General features: G+C 51.1%; 1 protein-coding gene across 4 annotated transcripts in view; it reads left to right on the top strand.

Annotated features, from left to right (window-relative positions):
• The window catches only part of NUAK1 (NUAK family kinase 1), a 73,433-nt gene extending 61,743 nt beyond the window's left edge, over positions 1–11,690 (top strand). For all 4 annotated transcript variants that reach the window (XM_017342131.4, XM_089307579.1, XM_089307578.1 and 1 more), the window contains 3 exons: positions 2,426–2,545; positions 4,336–4,468; positions 7,263–11,690. In XM_017342131.4, coding sequence (XP_017197620.4) covers positions 2,426–2,545; positions 4,336–4,468; positions 7,263–8,419 — 1,410 coding nt within the window. In that variant the 3' untranslated portion in view covers positions 8,420–11,690. The remainder of the gene's footprint in view (positions 1–2,425; positions 2,546–4,335; positions 4,469–7,262) is intronic.
• The last annotated feature ends 2,962 nt before the right edge of the window (positions 11,691–14,652 follow it).

Here is a 14,652-nt window from a genome sequence, read left to right as displayed (position 1 = left end):
TTGGAGGGTGAACCAACGGCAAAGGAAGACCTTTCTCTCTGTCTCTCTCTCTCACTGTCCACTCTGCCTGTCAAAAAAAAAAAAAATAGTTGTAGCAAAACATCCATAACATTAAGTTCACCATTATAAGGTGTACAGCTCAGTGGCATGAAATGTGCTTGTGTGTTGTGTGGGTACAGTTTTGGGTAGGACTCTCAGGGAATATACGTAAGTGCTTGGAACCATGCCTGACAGCTAGGGGTTGTTCAAGAAGTGGCATCCAAGTTTGTGATTGATGTTCTGCATTGTCTGTTAACTCTCTGGTGCCTTTTTTTATTTGACAGGCAGAGTTAGACAGTGAGAGAGAGAGACAGAGAGAAAGGTCTTCCTTCCATTGGTTCATCCCCCTAAATGGCCGCTACGGCCGGCGGGCTGTGCTGATCCGAAGCCAGGAGCCAGGTGCTTCCTCCTGGTCTCCCATGTGGGTGCAGGGGCCCAAGCACTTGGGCCATCCTCCACTGCCCTCCCAGGCCACAGCAGAGAGCTGGACTGGAAGAGGAGCAACCGGGACTAGAACCCGGCGCTCATATGGGATGCTGACGCCACAGGCGGAGGATTAACCAAGTGAGCCACGGCGCCAGCCCCTCTATGGTGCTTTCACAATATAATGTCTGCTTTAGTGACAGGTGTTTCCTTGGGTAGGGACAGATGTTAAGCAGTGGTTGGTAACAAGCCTGTGGGGAAGATGTGGTACCTGTCAGTCCCCTCAGCATCCTGTAGAGAAGGCACATGTATGTACTATGACACTTGGAGAGGTTCATGAAAAAAAAAAAAGAAAAGAAAAATGGAGCATTGCAAGGACTTTTGGAGACCCTTCGTTTGTGTACATGTTCATATATGTGTAGAAGTGGTGCCGCAGAGGGAGATAATGAAAACACTTTAAGAAGCCAAAGAGGAGAGTGATTCCAGGACATGCGCAGTCCACAAAGGTTAGCTGCAACATTGGCTTGAATCCTGAAGGTGACAAAGCACTTCTGCTTTCCCGGTCTCATTGGACTTCATTACCCTCCCCCACTTTTGATGCTCATGATAATCCAGTAAATTAGAGCAGAGTAGAAAGCAGGTTTCCATTTTCTGGGGAGTAAACAGAGTTGCTAAACGACCTGCTTGAGGACACGCAGGTGGCTGGGGGCAGAGTCTGGGCTGAAATATGATGCTCAAAACTCAGGGTTTGGCGTTCGTTTGATTTCCGGTGACGAGGCAGCACAGTTACAGTTCTGGTGAGAGTGTGGGTGGAAAGGTGGTGGTGCCAGTGTGCGGGCCAGGCTGTGCCCTCGTGTGATCAGTCTTCACCATGGAGGCGGTGTGTCCCACAGGGGACAGGTTTGGAAATAAATCTTTATAAAGTGCTTCTCACTTATCCCCATTTTTGCTTTCTGTGGCTCAGGTGCCCATGATCAGCTGTGGTCCAAACATCGTAAATGAAAATGTTCAGAAATAAACAACTTCTAAGTTTTAAATCATGTGCCATTCTGAGTCACTTTTGACGTCTCAGGTCAGGCAGCTCCACCCTGTCCAGGCCGCGGCTCCCTGCCTCGTGCATAGTGTCCACACAGTATGCACTACCCACCTGTCAGTCACTTAGAAGCTGTCTCAGATATCAGATCCACTGTCACAAGGTCACAGTGCTTGTGTTCAAGTGACCTTCGCTTTTCTCAATAAAGGCACCAAAGAGCAAGAGCGGTGGTGCTGGCAATTTTATTACTGTATGTTATATTTAATTTTGAATTATTGTTAATTTCTTAGTGTGTCTAAATTGAAGCTAGAGCAGAGTCTACTTCAAGAGTAACTTTTAAAAAGTCTTATTTATTTATTTGAAAGAGTGACAGAGAGAAAGGGAGAGGTAGATAGATAGATATCTTCCATCAGCCGACTCATTCTCCCAATGCCTGCAACAGCTGGGACTCTGCCAGGACACAGCCAGGAGCCAGGAGCTCCATCCAGGTCTCCCACATGGGTGGCAGGGAGCCAAGTACGTGGGCCGTCTTCTGCTGCCTTCCCAGGTGCATTCGCAGGGAGCTGACTTGGATGTGGAGGGATGACTTGATCCTAGGCACTCCCGTCTGGGATGTGGGAATCGCAAGTGGCAGCTTAACCCACTGGGCCACCGTGCCTTCCCTGTAGAGTGCTTTTCAGTAAGTAGTTGAAAGTGCACACTGTAGATGTGGTAGAGCTTTGGCTGGGTGCTAGGGACTGTGGCTGGGAAGCAGTGGCCCAGTTGTGTTGAGCAATCTTCTGCAAAGACTCAGAACTAGAGAGTGAGTGGCGATGCAGCCAGTAGGCCCACCCAGGTGCCCCTCATGCACTCGGTGTGCTGTGAATTGAGCCGGTGCACGTACGGTCTGGGGTGCTAACACATCTCTTTGCATCTTGCTTCTCTCTGTAGATTGCAGACTTTGGGCTTTCCAACCTATACCAGAAGGACAAGTTCTTGCAAACGTTCTGTGGGAGCCCGCTCTACGCATCCCCTGAAATTGTCAATGGGAGGCCTTACCGAGGACCAGAGGTGAGCAGCTTGCTGGTGCCTGTAGAGGGAGAGCATGGCGTGGTGGGGAGAAGACGTAGGGACGGCCAGAGGTGGACCAGGGAAATTCTTACCAATTAAAATCCCAGAGAGCAAGCACAGAGAAATTTCCCTCTTATGAGTAATAGCCAGAGTATGAACACCTGGGAAAAAATTTGGAAAAATCCAGAAAGGCTGAAAGGAGGAAGCAGAGTTGCCAACACAATAACCGTCTGTGAGGAGACAGGCACTTCACTTATTTGTGACTTTTCTTTTAGGCTATTTTCAAAGTAGAGCGCTATATTCAGAAACAATTGAGATCTCAAAAAATAATTGAGGTCAAATTACTACAACTCATGTCCATATGTTTGTGACATTTTCCAAATTCGTTACTGGTAAAAACATGATATTTAATAATCACATTGTGTTTCATTGTATGAATATGCTATAATTTATTTAATAATGTCTCCGAACTTTGGACACTCAGTTTTCCCTTGTTATATTAAAAAGAGAGAGAGAGAAATGAGACAAAGAGGGAAACCGAAAACTCTCATTCTGCAGTGAATACCTTTTTCATATGTATTTTTGACAACGTGTGTATTTTACCAAGGGATTATCTTAATTGCATCTTGTAATTCCTAAGAAATGTTTTTCTCTGCATTCCTGAAGCTTTCAGGGCCACTGCAGGATATGTGTATATGAAACTGTTATTTTGAAAATGGGTGAGCTGTGAGTGATTACTCTCTTGGAAAAAATAAAAAGGTTTTCTTGAGAGAGAGAGATTGATTCATCCACTCAGTATCCTTTAAATAGCAGCTGCTTAATGTGCTGAAATGTTTTCTTCCAAATATTTATCTGTTTGCAAGTGTTTGGGGGCAGGAGACTCTACCAATTACCGGAAAGCAAAAGTCTTTGAAAGGCAAGAACGCTAGGGAGGAGCATCACATTCGGTTTGGCCAACTGTAGAAGCTCCAGGCTGCACATTTGTCATGGATAGTGAATGCTGCTTTGATCTTTGATGATCTGTTTCCAAGGTTACAAGCTGGCTGCCTAGACGTGGCCAGTGAACATCCTTTATTTGGCCATGTGAGTCTTCATTAAAAAAAAATAAAAAAAGGAACCATCATTTGGTAATTGGGAAATTTCACAGGAAAGTCTGGTTTCTGACTTCTTTTCCAAAACTGAACTCCCTGGCTCTGCTGGGCCTGCATTCCTACATGGCAGCCATCAGCCAAGGAGCGGTGGCCTGCACTCTGCAGCCTGTTCCCATCCCCAGCACTCCCGGTTGTACCCCAGACTGGCTTGCTTTCCTGTTTGTTGTCCGCCTGGCTCTTACAGGATTTGGGTTTGCAAGCCCTGCTCCATGTGAAGGAGGTACAGGAAGGGAGTACGAGATTAGGGGCAAAGAGCTCTGCCTCCCAGTCCACCTGCCATCTCAGAGACAGTCGGTTTCCTTGTGCCTCAGTGTTGTCATCTGTCAAATGGGGCTGAAAAGGATCCCAGCTCTCCCTGCTGCACAAAGCGTCCAAAAGGACCATCTGTTGGAGAAGGGTCTTAAATTGGGGCTGCTGGCGTCTGTTCAAAATGGAAAGGCCAGGCCCCAGCAGGCCCCAGCTGCACTGCTCTCCGTTTGTCAGGCTGGGATGGCAATCTGTCTGCTGGGTGCTAAATTCAGTTCCTGGGGGCGTGGGAGGCGGCTGCACACGGGCTGTGGAGGAAGGCCTTGGAAGTCATCCTGGAAATCTCTGTATGTCATGCCTCCCGTCCCTGTATGTCCTGCCTCTCTGCTGCAGGTGGACAGCTGGGCACTGGGCGTTTTGCTCTACACACTCGTGTATGGAACCATGCCCTTCGATGGTTTCGATCACAAGAACCTCATCCGGCAGATCAGCAGCGGCGAGTACCGGGAGCCCACGCAGCCCTCAGGTGCGTACCTGGCAAGGGGTGGGTTAGGGGTCTAGGGGCGTGGTCGGGTTACCTGCCCTCGCTTATACACTTCCGGTTTTTGTTTTAATGTGTTTGGAAGGAGTCTCTTGCTTTCCCCCCTTCCTCTTTCTAGAAAAGTCAGCCTTGGCACATCTGGCTGGTTAGGCTGTTTACCTAAACCTTCCCTAGTGAAATGGGCAGAGCAAATGTTCCAGAAGGCAGGCGAGGCGTCCTGTCTGCTTGCTGTGTGAACTTGGCCAAGTCAGTTGACCTCTTCGGGTTCAGTTTCTCCCCTATAAATTAGCATTTTGGAAAAGGTGTGCTGCAAAGCCCCTTCCAGCCAGTGGAGACCTAAAAGCACCTCTTGTTTGACTGTGAGTGCTGGGAGGGTGGCGACTGCTCTGTCGTGTTCACATTCCGCCCAAGGACGGCTCACGGCTTCGTCCACTGTCGCTGTGGAACAACCCTGGGCTGGACCTCAGTGCCCTGCCACAGGGGCTATCTCTTTGAGGGGCCTCCCGTGGCCTCTCTTTGCAGGGTGGAGCCTGGGCTTCTTCCATGGCCGCTCAGGCCTCTGATGAGGAAGGAGCAGCAGCCGGGCCTTCTCCACGTCTGTCCCTGGAAGGCGGATGCTGTCCCGCCTCTGATGCCAGTGCACAGAGAGAGTGTGTCGGTGGCCGCACTTCATGTACACGCGTGCTGCCTGTGTGCATCTGTGTGCACACACACAGTGGATTCTCACTAGGTACTCTAGCTGTGGTCTATCCAGTTGTTGCAAACACTGAATTACTGAGCACGGAACCGTGTTTCTTAAAAATTTATTTATTTATTTGAAAACCAGAATGACAGAAAGGAGAGAGAGAGATATCTATCTATCTTCTATTAATTGGTTTACTCCCTAAATGGCCACAGCAGCAGGGACTGAACCAGACCTAAGCCAGGAAGCCCAGACTCCATCCAGGTCTCCTCTGTGGGTGCAGGGGCTCCAGCTCTTGGGCCATCCTCTGCTGCTTTCCCAGCAGAACTGCGAAAGCCTTAGCTTACGTACATTTCTGTGCAAGGCACCTCTGTTAACGTATAGCGTAGCTTCATTAATATCCAACTCTGCGGCCGGCAGCACGGCAGCTCGGGCCTGAACGAAGCTTAACCAGCACCCCGTTTCCTGTGTCAGGCACAGCCCTGGCATTGCAGCACTAGGCTCGGGGACTGTTTTACACAGAGCCGTCACTAACAAACAGAAAGCACAGAACTGCAAAAAACGAGGCACAGATTTGAGAGGAGGACGTGTGTTTCCAAACAAGAGGGCCCAGGGCTTTGCTTGACCTCAGCGGCCGACACTGGCGGGGTCGGGGGACCTGTGCCAGCATCAGCGTGACTGCCAGAGCTGCCAGTGTCAATGCTGGGCTCATCCATAGGTGTCAGCAAGCAGGCACGTTTGTGAAGGTAGAATTCGCGTACACTGGGGGTCGACGGTGTGTACATCCATATACCGATAAGCACATCTCTCTCTCCATGTTTTCCAATGAAATAAGCTGCCCTTGTTGAGAGAGTTCAGGGGGACCTCTGTGCTGGTGTTGTTTGCTTTACCAGCTAACTTGTGGCAACACAGTTCCTGGCACATGGTAGGGGGTGAATGAGGGTTCATCCTGTTGCTTTTCAGGGATGCAGGTTACCCCAGACTCCACGCCCAGGCCTCTACCAATGACCTAATGACGAGGGAAGGTGACACTTTCCAGGACAGGACTTCAACTGTGGAAACACAGTTTGATTTTTTTAAAAAAGAGATTTATTTATTTATTTGAAAGGCAGACTTACACATACACACAGAGAGTGAGAGAGAGGGAGAGAGAGGGATCTTCCATCTGCTGGTTCACTCACCAGATGACCACAATAGCCGAGGCTGGGCCAGGCTAGAAGCCTAGAACTCCATCCAGGTCCCCAACTTGGGTGGCAGGGACCCAAGCACTTAGGTCATCATCTGCTACTTTCCGAGGCCCACCCACAGGGAGCTGGATCAGAACTGGAGCCGCTGGGACTTGAACCAGCACTCCTATGGGATGCCAGAGTTGCAGGCCATGGCTTAACTGGCTACACCACAATGCTGGCCCCCAAACAGTTTGATCTTAAAAGTCAGTTCATCAGCTGTGTGGTTGCCATGGCCTCCACTGCATCTGGGGCTTTTCCCTAATTCTCTGGCAGCAGAAAATTGCAAGTGGCATTTTTTTTTGGAGAGGCTGTGAGTGGGTAGCAGATACAGATCAACTTGGTAGGGCTGTGGCTTATATCACACAGGGAAACGAGGTGAGCTCACTGGGTGTGGGTCTCAGTACCTGTGGGCGAGGCCAGCTTTGGGGACAGTTGTTGGAACTGCCCCGGTGTGCCAGCTGAGTGCCTCTGAGCCCCACTCTGTCCTGTGTCACTGCTGACATGGTTTTCTCGTGACCCTAAGCACTGCCAGGGTGTGCAAACCGGCCTCTGGGGGTAAAAAGCAAGCCAAGGTGAGCCACACCTATTTTCCCTTTTGGTAAAATGCTGTCCACCCAAAGAAGGGCAGGGCCCTGCTCAAGGTCAGGTCCATGTCCTTTCTGATGACCTGGCTGGGTCTCTCTGGGGAGCTCAGCGGTTCCAGAAATTTCTCTGCTCAAGTGGAAGAATGTGCCAGGGTTCTGAGTCTTGGTTAGGCTTTGGCTTGCTAGAGCGAGTGTGTCTGGGTAGCCACTCCCGGAAGGTCACCCCTGCCACCAAGCCGCGAGCTCACGTGCACCGGTGGATTCTCTTGTCCCCTTTCTTCTAGATGCTCGAGGACTCATCCGGTGGATGCTGATGGTGAACCCCGATCGCCGGGCCACCATCGAGGACATCGCCAACCACTGGTGGGTGAACTGGGGCTACAAGAGCAGCGTGTGCGACTGCGACGCCCTGCACGACTCGGAGTCCCCGCTGCTGGCGCGCATCATCGACTGGCACCACCGCTCCACCGGGCTGCAGGCCGAGGCCGAAGCCAAAATGAAGAGCCTGGCCAAGCCCGGGGCCTCGGAAGTCACGCTGGAGCGGCAGCGGTCGCTGAAGAAGTCCAAGAAAGAGAACGACTTCGCCCAGTCCGGCCAGGACGCGGTGCCCGAAAGCCCATCCAAGCTGAGTTCCAAGAGGCCCAAGGGGATCCTGAAGAAGCGAAGCAACAGTGAGCACCGCTCGCACAGCACGGGCTTCATCGAGGGCGTCGTGGCGCCCGCCTTGCCCACGGCGTTCAAGATGGAGCAGGACTTGTGCCGGACCGCAGTGCCGCTCCCGGCCTCCCCGGAGGCAGACGTGCCGGGCGCACTCAGCCCCAAGCAGTCGGCCACGATGCCCAAGAAAGGCATCCTGAAAAAGACACAGCAGAGGGAATCGGGTTACTACTCATCGCCGGAGCGCAGCGAGTCCTCGGAGCTGCTGGACAGGAGCGATGTGCTGGGCGGTGGTCTCACGTCCTCCCCCAGCCCCCCGGACCCAGCCCGGGGCCCCTCGCATAGCCTCTCCTGCCGGCGGAAGGGCATCTTGAAACACAGCAGCAAGTACTCACCGGGCACCGTGGACCTGGCCCTCGGGAGCCCCGAGACGCCCACACTGGAATCCTTGGCCGAGCCCGGGGTGCCTGCCGAGGGCCTGTCCCGGAGCTACAGCCGCCCTTCCAGCGTCATCAGCGACGACAGCGTCCTGTCCAGCGACTCCTTGGACTTGCCAGAGCTGCAGGAGAACCGGCCGGCCCGCCAGCGCATCCGCAGCTGTGTCTCCGCCGAGAACTTCCTCCAGATCCCCGACTTCGAGGGGCTCCACAACCGGCCGCGCCCCCAGTACCTGAAGCGCTACCGGAACCGGCTGGCGGACAGCAGCTTCTCCCTCCTCACGGACATGGACGATGTGACTCAGGTGTACAAAAAGGCGCTGGAGATCTGTGGCAAGCTCAACTAGGCCTCCAGGACGCGGGGGGCGGGGAGGTGGGGGGAGCGCGGCTGCCTCTCTGCAAGACCGAGAAAGCACCGGGGCCGTCTCGCTCGGCCTCGTTTGCAGCCTTGAGCCAGCACCTAAAAGGCAGAAGCCGCCGTCTGCCAACTCTGCCAATTTCCGGTTGGGATTTGGGTCCCTGTTGGCATTTGCTGTGCGGCGCCTCCTGGAGGACCGGCTGTCTAGGGAAGGCAGTGGCATTGGCCAGCATGTAATGGGGGGCGCATATGGAGGAGTGGGAGGTCCTTTCCCTAGAAGTCATCCACACACTTCCGGAGTAGGGACCAGAAAGATGGGGGCCACCTGCTTAGGGTGTGGCCACAGAGCTTGCTCCTTTTCTCCTTACGCTAGCAAGCTTGGTCTGGCTGCCTGGGGTTGGCAAGTAGCTTGAATCGATCCATTGGTAGTGTCTGTCGGGTGTGCTGGTTTGCGTAGTCCAGGCCTGTTGGGGAAGTGCTGTCATTAACTAGTAATGGCTGCCGTGGGAATGGGAAGGGAGGCAGTAGCACGTGGGTCATGTAGGCGTCATCCTCAACTTGCCCAAGTCCTGGGCACTAGCTCCAGGCATGTTGTGGGGTCTGTATTAAGTTTTCCACATCACTGGTGTGACCTTTGTTAATTTGCTATTGTACCTTGAATGGAAGACAGGGCCCTGGTCAGAGAGAGAATGCTCTGAAGTCTGCTAATGGCAGAAAGCCCACGGTGATTTTTCAGCTTCTTGCTGTCCACCATCTTTTCCTCCTGCCTTGCTCTGTAGTAGACACTCCGGAACGTGGAAAGAGAAAAAGATGGTGGTGTCAGAGGCCAGCCCTCTCATGATAGAGATGCGTGGGAGTTGCTATGCACCAGCAAGGGGCCACTTGTCACCCTGCTTTCTTGTTAACTGGAATGCTGCCTTTTGGGCTCCCACCTGTGAATTGGATGTGACACTGTCCCTAGACTCCAGTGGACTTCCTGGCTCAGCCACTGGCCTTGGTCAGCAGTAGTCACGGGTTTCCCCGTCCACTTGAGTGTAGACCCTTTCAGAGATAGATGAGTTTGCTTTTAGCGAGTTAGCATGTAGGTGGGATGTTTGGATGAGGAAAGATGGGCAGAAGGTGCTTTTCCCCCCAAATCCCAGTGTTGTATGTCATGACTTTGAACTTTGACATGAACTCCTGGGCTTTGGGGAAAAAGAAGGTTCCATTCATTTGAATGAATATGGTGTGAAAAGAATGGTTGGGAGGAAGCACGTAAGAGAGGGGAAGTGTTCCCATAGATATCATCCAAATGGTTTTAGAAGAAGCAGAAAATAAGTAGGACAGAACTCTTACCTTAAAAAATAATTTCTCAAAACTAGGTATATAATTCCTGAACATCCAGATTCCAGGTAGAAAGATGCCTCTCCTACCGTGGGACATCTCAGGAAGACTGGTTTGGAGCTGATGGTCTTTGGGGAACTGCTTCAGAGGCTGTTGGCCAAGGCAAATTGAAATCCTTGAATCAAGATGGCCGACCACCGGTAGCCACTTGGGACCTGTCTGGGGCTATCTTTGGGAAACACAACCAAGAGTAGTGCACAGGAAGATGGGGGAAAGTCACTTACAGCACTCAGAGCGTCTGTTAGGGTGGGGTTACCCTTGCCTTGAGGAGAACCTGCCGTTTCTCCTCTTGCCCCAGCTCTGGTGGTGGTGCTGTGCACTTCGCCAGTTTGAATGGTGTATTGTGGGGAGCTGCTCGCCTTCCTTCCACTCGATTCCACTGCCTTCCTGAATCCCAGTGGAGGTGAGAAAAGAACAAAAAAAATCTGTAGCCAACAATCATGTTTGGGGGGTGTGAGTGCCCGGAGGGTAGCCTGTGACCTCCAAGCGCCCTACCCCTCACCTCCCCTGCCACACTGCCTGCCCCTCATGTGCAGCAGCTGGCCCGGCAGGTAGCTCTTCATGAGACTCAGGTCTCACTCCTGCCTGTTGGTTGCTGTGTTTCTTCCTTTTGCCAAGTGATTGAGTCTGCTTGGTATTTTCCATCCCTCTAAGTAAAAAGGACACTTACAAGGGGAAATCCTGCTTCCTCCTTCCTCCCCGAAACTCCAGTGTGTTCTCTTTCATCAGTTAGGCAGTGGATGGGGCCAAGAACCTCTGCCACTCAGAGGCAGACTCTGAGCCGTGTCCTGCCTGGTCAGCTGGCAGGTGGCAGGTGGCAGGTGGCGTATGAGGGTTTAAGGTTTTCTCCCAGACAGGTGGCTTAGCTGCCGGCCTTTCCAGCCCTGCCCCCTCCTGCCGTTAGTCTGCTGACATCCTCGGAGTCTGGATGTGCTGTTGACTGGCCTTTCCAGGACCACTTGGCAAAGAGGAAAGAGCCCCGGAAAACAGCCCCCTGCTTCCTACGTAGCCCTCACGTCCCTACCAGCCAATCCCCAGCCAAAGAAGCTACACTCTGTTCACTTCCGTGGAATCACCAGGGAGAGACCGTCTTGGAGGGTTGTTGTCGGCACTCCCCCTGTCTGTCTTTTCCTTGCCTCCGTGGGCTTCTCAGCGTCTCAGTTTACACATCTGCCAAAGGGGTAGACTTAAACTTCTTTTTACAGGTAAATTTCAAGGCACGATCAGTTTTCAGGAAGTGCTCCAAGACCCCAGGCGAAATGCAAATGCTACATACAGTCTGAACTCCCAGCCCTGTTGGCGGTGCTGCTGTGTGGTGGACAGGGGAGCACTTGGCAGGGTTCAGTTCAGGCGAATTTTGCCCAAGCCTGCTGTCTTGAGTACAAATGTGAATGATCAGCTGACTGCTTGTTGCCAAACTGGAAATGTTCTGTAGGGATTTACTGGCATGGTATCATTCCTAGAAGAAAAAAAAAAAGAGAGAGAGAGAGAAACTTGACTGCACATTTTTTTTTAAATCCATGTTGTGACTTTTATTTAATTTCTATTTTTTTGGTAATAAAAAGTTGACTTTTTTATTTGAATTTGTCTTTTTTATTTATTGGTCTGAAAGGCATTTCAAAGGTATTATAATAATATATTGGTGTAATTTAATTGGTGCAACATGCTTTATGGTTCCAGTCAAAATTGGTTTTCACTCATTTGATTGGTTTGAGCCCAGAACAGCCTATAGGGGAAAAAACAAAGACAAAAACTGGATAACCACCCAAAGTGTTTGTATTTTCATTGGTAACTGATTTTTTGCTTCGTTTCATTCTTTTTTGTTTGTTTCTGTTTTTACTTTTAAATTAAATAAAATTCCAATGAATTCAACTACACTGGGACCTTGCTTCTTTCTTTGGTTGTCTGTCTTGGTCCAGTAAGTACCAGGATGGGTGTAACGAACAGAAAGTTCCCCGGGCGAGCTTTTGCACGCAAGGTGAATTCGCTCCAAGTTCTCGGGAGAGGAAGTGCAGCTCACAGTGCAGCCGGAGCTGAGGTCTGAAGATGGAGGAGCCCAGAGGAGCGGGTGCCCTCTGTTCTCCTCTCGACACCCCGGCTTTCCTGCTCACCTTTGCCACCTGGCTTTACCCTCACTGATGTGTGTCCCACCTTGGCTTGCCCCAGCGCTTCCAAGGGTACAGATTCTCAGTTCCGGCTTCCAGAAGAGTCTTGATCGGGTTCCTTCAATCAGAACTGGAGATGGCATCAAAGACCAATACTCAACCACACTCTCTCCCCACTCTTCAGCTTCCTCTGTCTGCCTCCCCCTTAGGTGCTCTCTCCCGTCCCAAGGAGGGCAGACAAATTTCTATCCAGTTGGTCAGAGTCAAGATCAATGGGCCACTGTTTCCTGCTGGGGAAGTTCCCTGCTCCACCTGTGAGCTAATGGCATCTGAGTCCCATTTTGCCATTGTTTCTTGTGCAAACAGAGAAAGCTCTTGGGAAGAGAGATGAAGGGCAGGGTGAGGCTGAGGGGTTCCTGGGTGCTGGCTGCAATGCCACATGGCATCAGACTCTGTGCTAGAGCGTTGCGCTGTGCATCCCCAACGGTAGTTGTGGAATCCCTGCAAGACCAGTGTCACTTTCCAAAGAAAATACAACTTGCACCCCTCTCTGATCGACTGGATGGATAGCTGATGTGGCATCCTCACATGTAGCAAATGAACTACAGGAGACCCAGTTAAACACGAGCTCCAGGTAAACAACGGATGATATTTTCACCTATGTACATTCCAAGCAATATTCGAATCATGCTTATACTAAGAAAAAAACCCTCATGATGTGAAATTTGAAATAACTTGGTTTCCTGTGTCTACCCGGCAACCTGATACTGGCTAAGGTGACAAGGGAATTGGGGATTCGATGCTTGCAATGGTGGTCTGCCCAATGAGAATGTGGTAATGCTCATCACACTGCATTGAGGAAAGAATTCTGGTTTGGACTTCGTGACTGCTGTTGCGTCGCGTTGCTGCATCTCTGTGGGTGTCAGTTTTCTCATCTGTCTAATGGGTACATTGCTATGTTACCCATCTCCAACATGGCTGTGAAGAGGAATAGGAGACTTTCTATGAAGTCACCTTGAGTGTAAAACTCTTGATGAATGGAGAACCATAGTTCTTTCTTTCCAGGACAGTGTCCAGTGACTTTTACAATAGGACATTAAAAGGCACGCTGCTTGGCCTAAAGGCTCTTAGTTCTTGCTGCAGTCCCCACAGCACTCGTAAATGGGCAGCCACTTGGAGGGTAAGGGACTAGGAGGAAGTTTGCTTTCAAGTGAAACCCTCTGGAAAAACATAACCCTGCATGTGGTCTACCGTTGGTGGGGTTCATGGGCAGTGCTCATTTTAAGGACAGAAATAGAAGAGACATTTATGGAGTTTCTATGAGCAGTCTCTGAAGAGTTCATGGAAATGCAGATTATGAAAAAGCTGTGCATGGATTTACGATTTAATTCCATTCTTCGCGAACTTGAATGCCCTCCTAAGGGAGGTTCACTGCATCCTTGTCCATTGGCCACCGGCAGAGCCCCACCCAGGCCGCGTTAAGTAATGAGATGGGGGCTGTGTCCAGCTGGGTCTCGGGGTCCGAGAGCGGTCGTGGGCCTCCTTTCCACTCCCTTGCCCTGCATGTGTGTGGCCTTCGTTCTCAGGAGAGCTTCGCCTGGCAGCAAGAAAGTCCCTGGGAATCGTGAGCTTATGCGGCCCTTTCTGTGTGTGATCCTGGAGTCAGAGATGGCTCAGCGCGTATGCCACAAGGAAGGGTTGTGTTTCCTTTTCTTGGTTCATTCTTCTCCTCCAGGGGAGACGTGCTGTGATTGGCCAGGCTGGTTCTTGGGTCCTCCCTATCAATACTTGAATGACAGCTCTTTTGGAATCACTCAGAGCCCCAACTTGTGTTAGCTGCACCTTTGGGTCTGTTTCCTCATCTACAAAATAATACTGAATAATCCCTAACATGTAAGGTTATTGCGAAGATTAAATAAAAGAGTACCTAGCAGTACCTGGTGCATAGAGTTTATCATTCGTACTGAGGGTCTTAGTGAAGACATCAGTATTACTACCATGGCGAGGAGATGCGTTTGTATTTTAGCTATAAAATCAGCTATCACAGCAGAAAATCCAGCCACCACAGGAGCTTTAGTAGCTCAAAAATCTAGACTTCTTAAAGTTAAGGTGGGGTTCATGGTCACTGCAGTCTGTTGGGAGAAACGGACCATCGAGAAGTAAGAAAATAAAACTTCCCCAAATCATCAGTAGTAGTAAGCGCTGTGCAAGAGGTCGGGAAGATGCAGAGGTAGAGAATTAAAAGAGGAGGTACCTCCCGTAGAAAGAGTACTCAAGGAAGGTGTCCCTGGGCTAGTTGGTTTGTGAATTCGTGCGGAACACTATGTGTGCTGCAGGAGCAAATCCTGAAGCCTCAGTTTCTCAATGCACAGTTGCTTCTCACCCTCTCTAAGTCCAGTGTGGATTGGGCAGGCCTTCTTCCATGTTGCCTCCAAGCGGGCACTGGGGGTTTCAGCTTCTCTCACCCTGTGATTCTCCCATCTCAGGGCTCGTCCTTTCTAGGGGCACAAATGTGGGAGAGGGCTTGAGTCAGGACCTTCTAAAAATCAGGGCTGGGGGCCAGCAGGGCGGCACAGCGGGTTAAGCCGCCACTTGGCGATGCTGGCATCCCATGCAGGTGCCACTTCATATCTTGGCTGCTCCACTTCTGGTCCAGCTCCCTGCTAATGTGCCCAGGGAAAGCAAAAGATGGGAGACTTGGAAGAAGCTTCTGGCTGCTAGCTTCAGCCTGGCC

The sequence above is a fragment of the Oryctolagus cuniculus genome, chromosome 11 (assembly GCF_051225735.1).
Source record: "Oryctolagus cuniculus isolate XC-2025 breed Fujian yellow rabbit chromosome 11, ASM5122573v1, whole genome shotgun sequence".
Lineage (NCBI taxonomy): Eukaryota > Metazoa > Chordata > Mammalia > Lagomorpha > Leporidae > Oryctolagus > Oryctolagus cuniculus.
The sequence above is the reverse complement of the archived record's forward strand: the minus strand, read 5'-3'. Positions and strand labels throughout refer to the sequence as shown.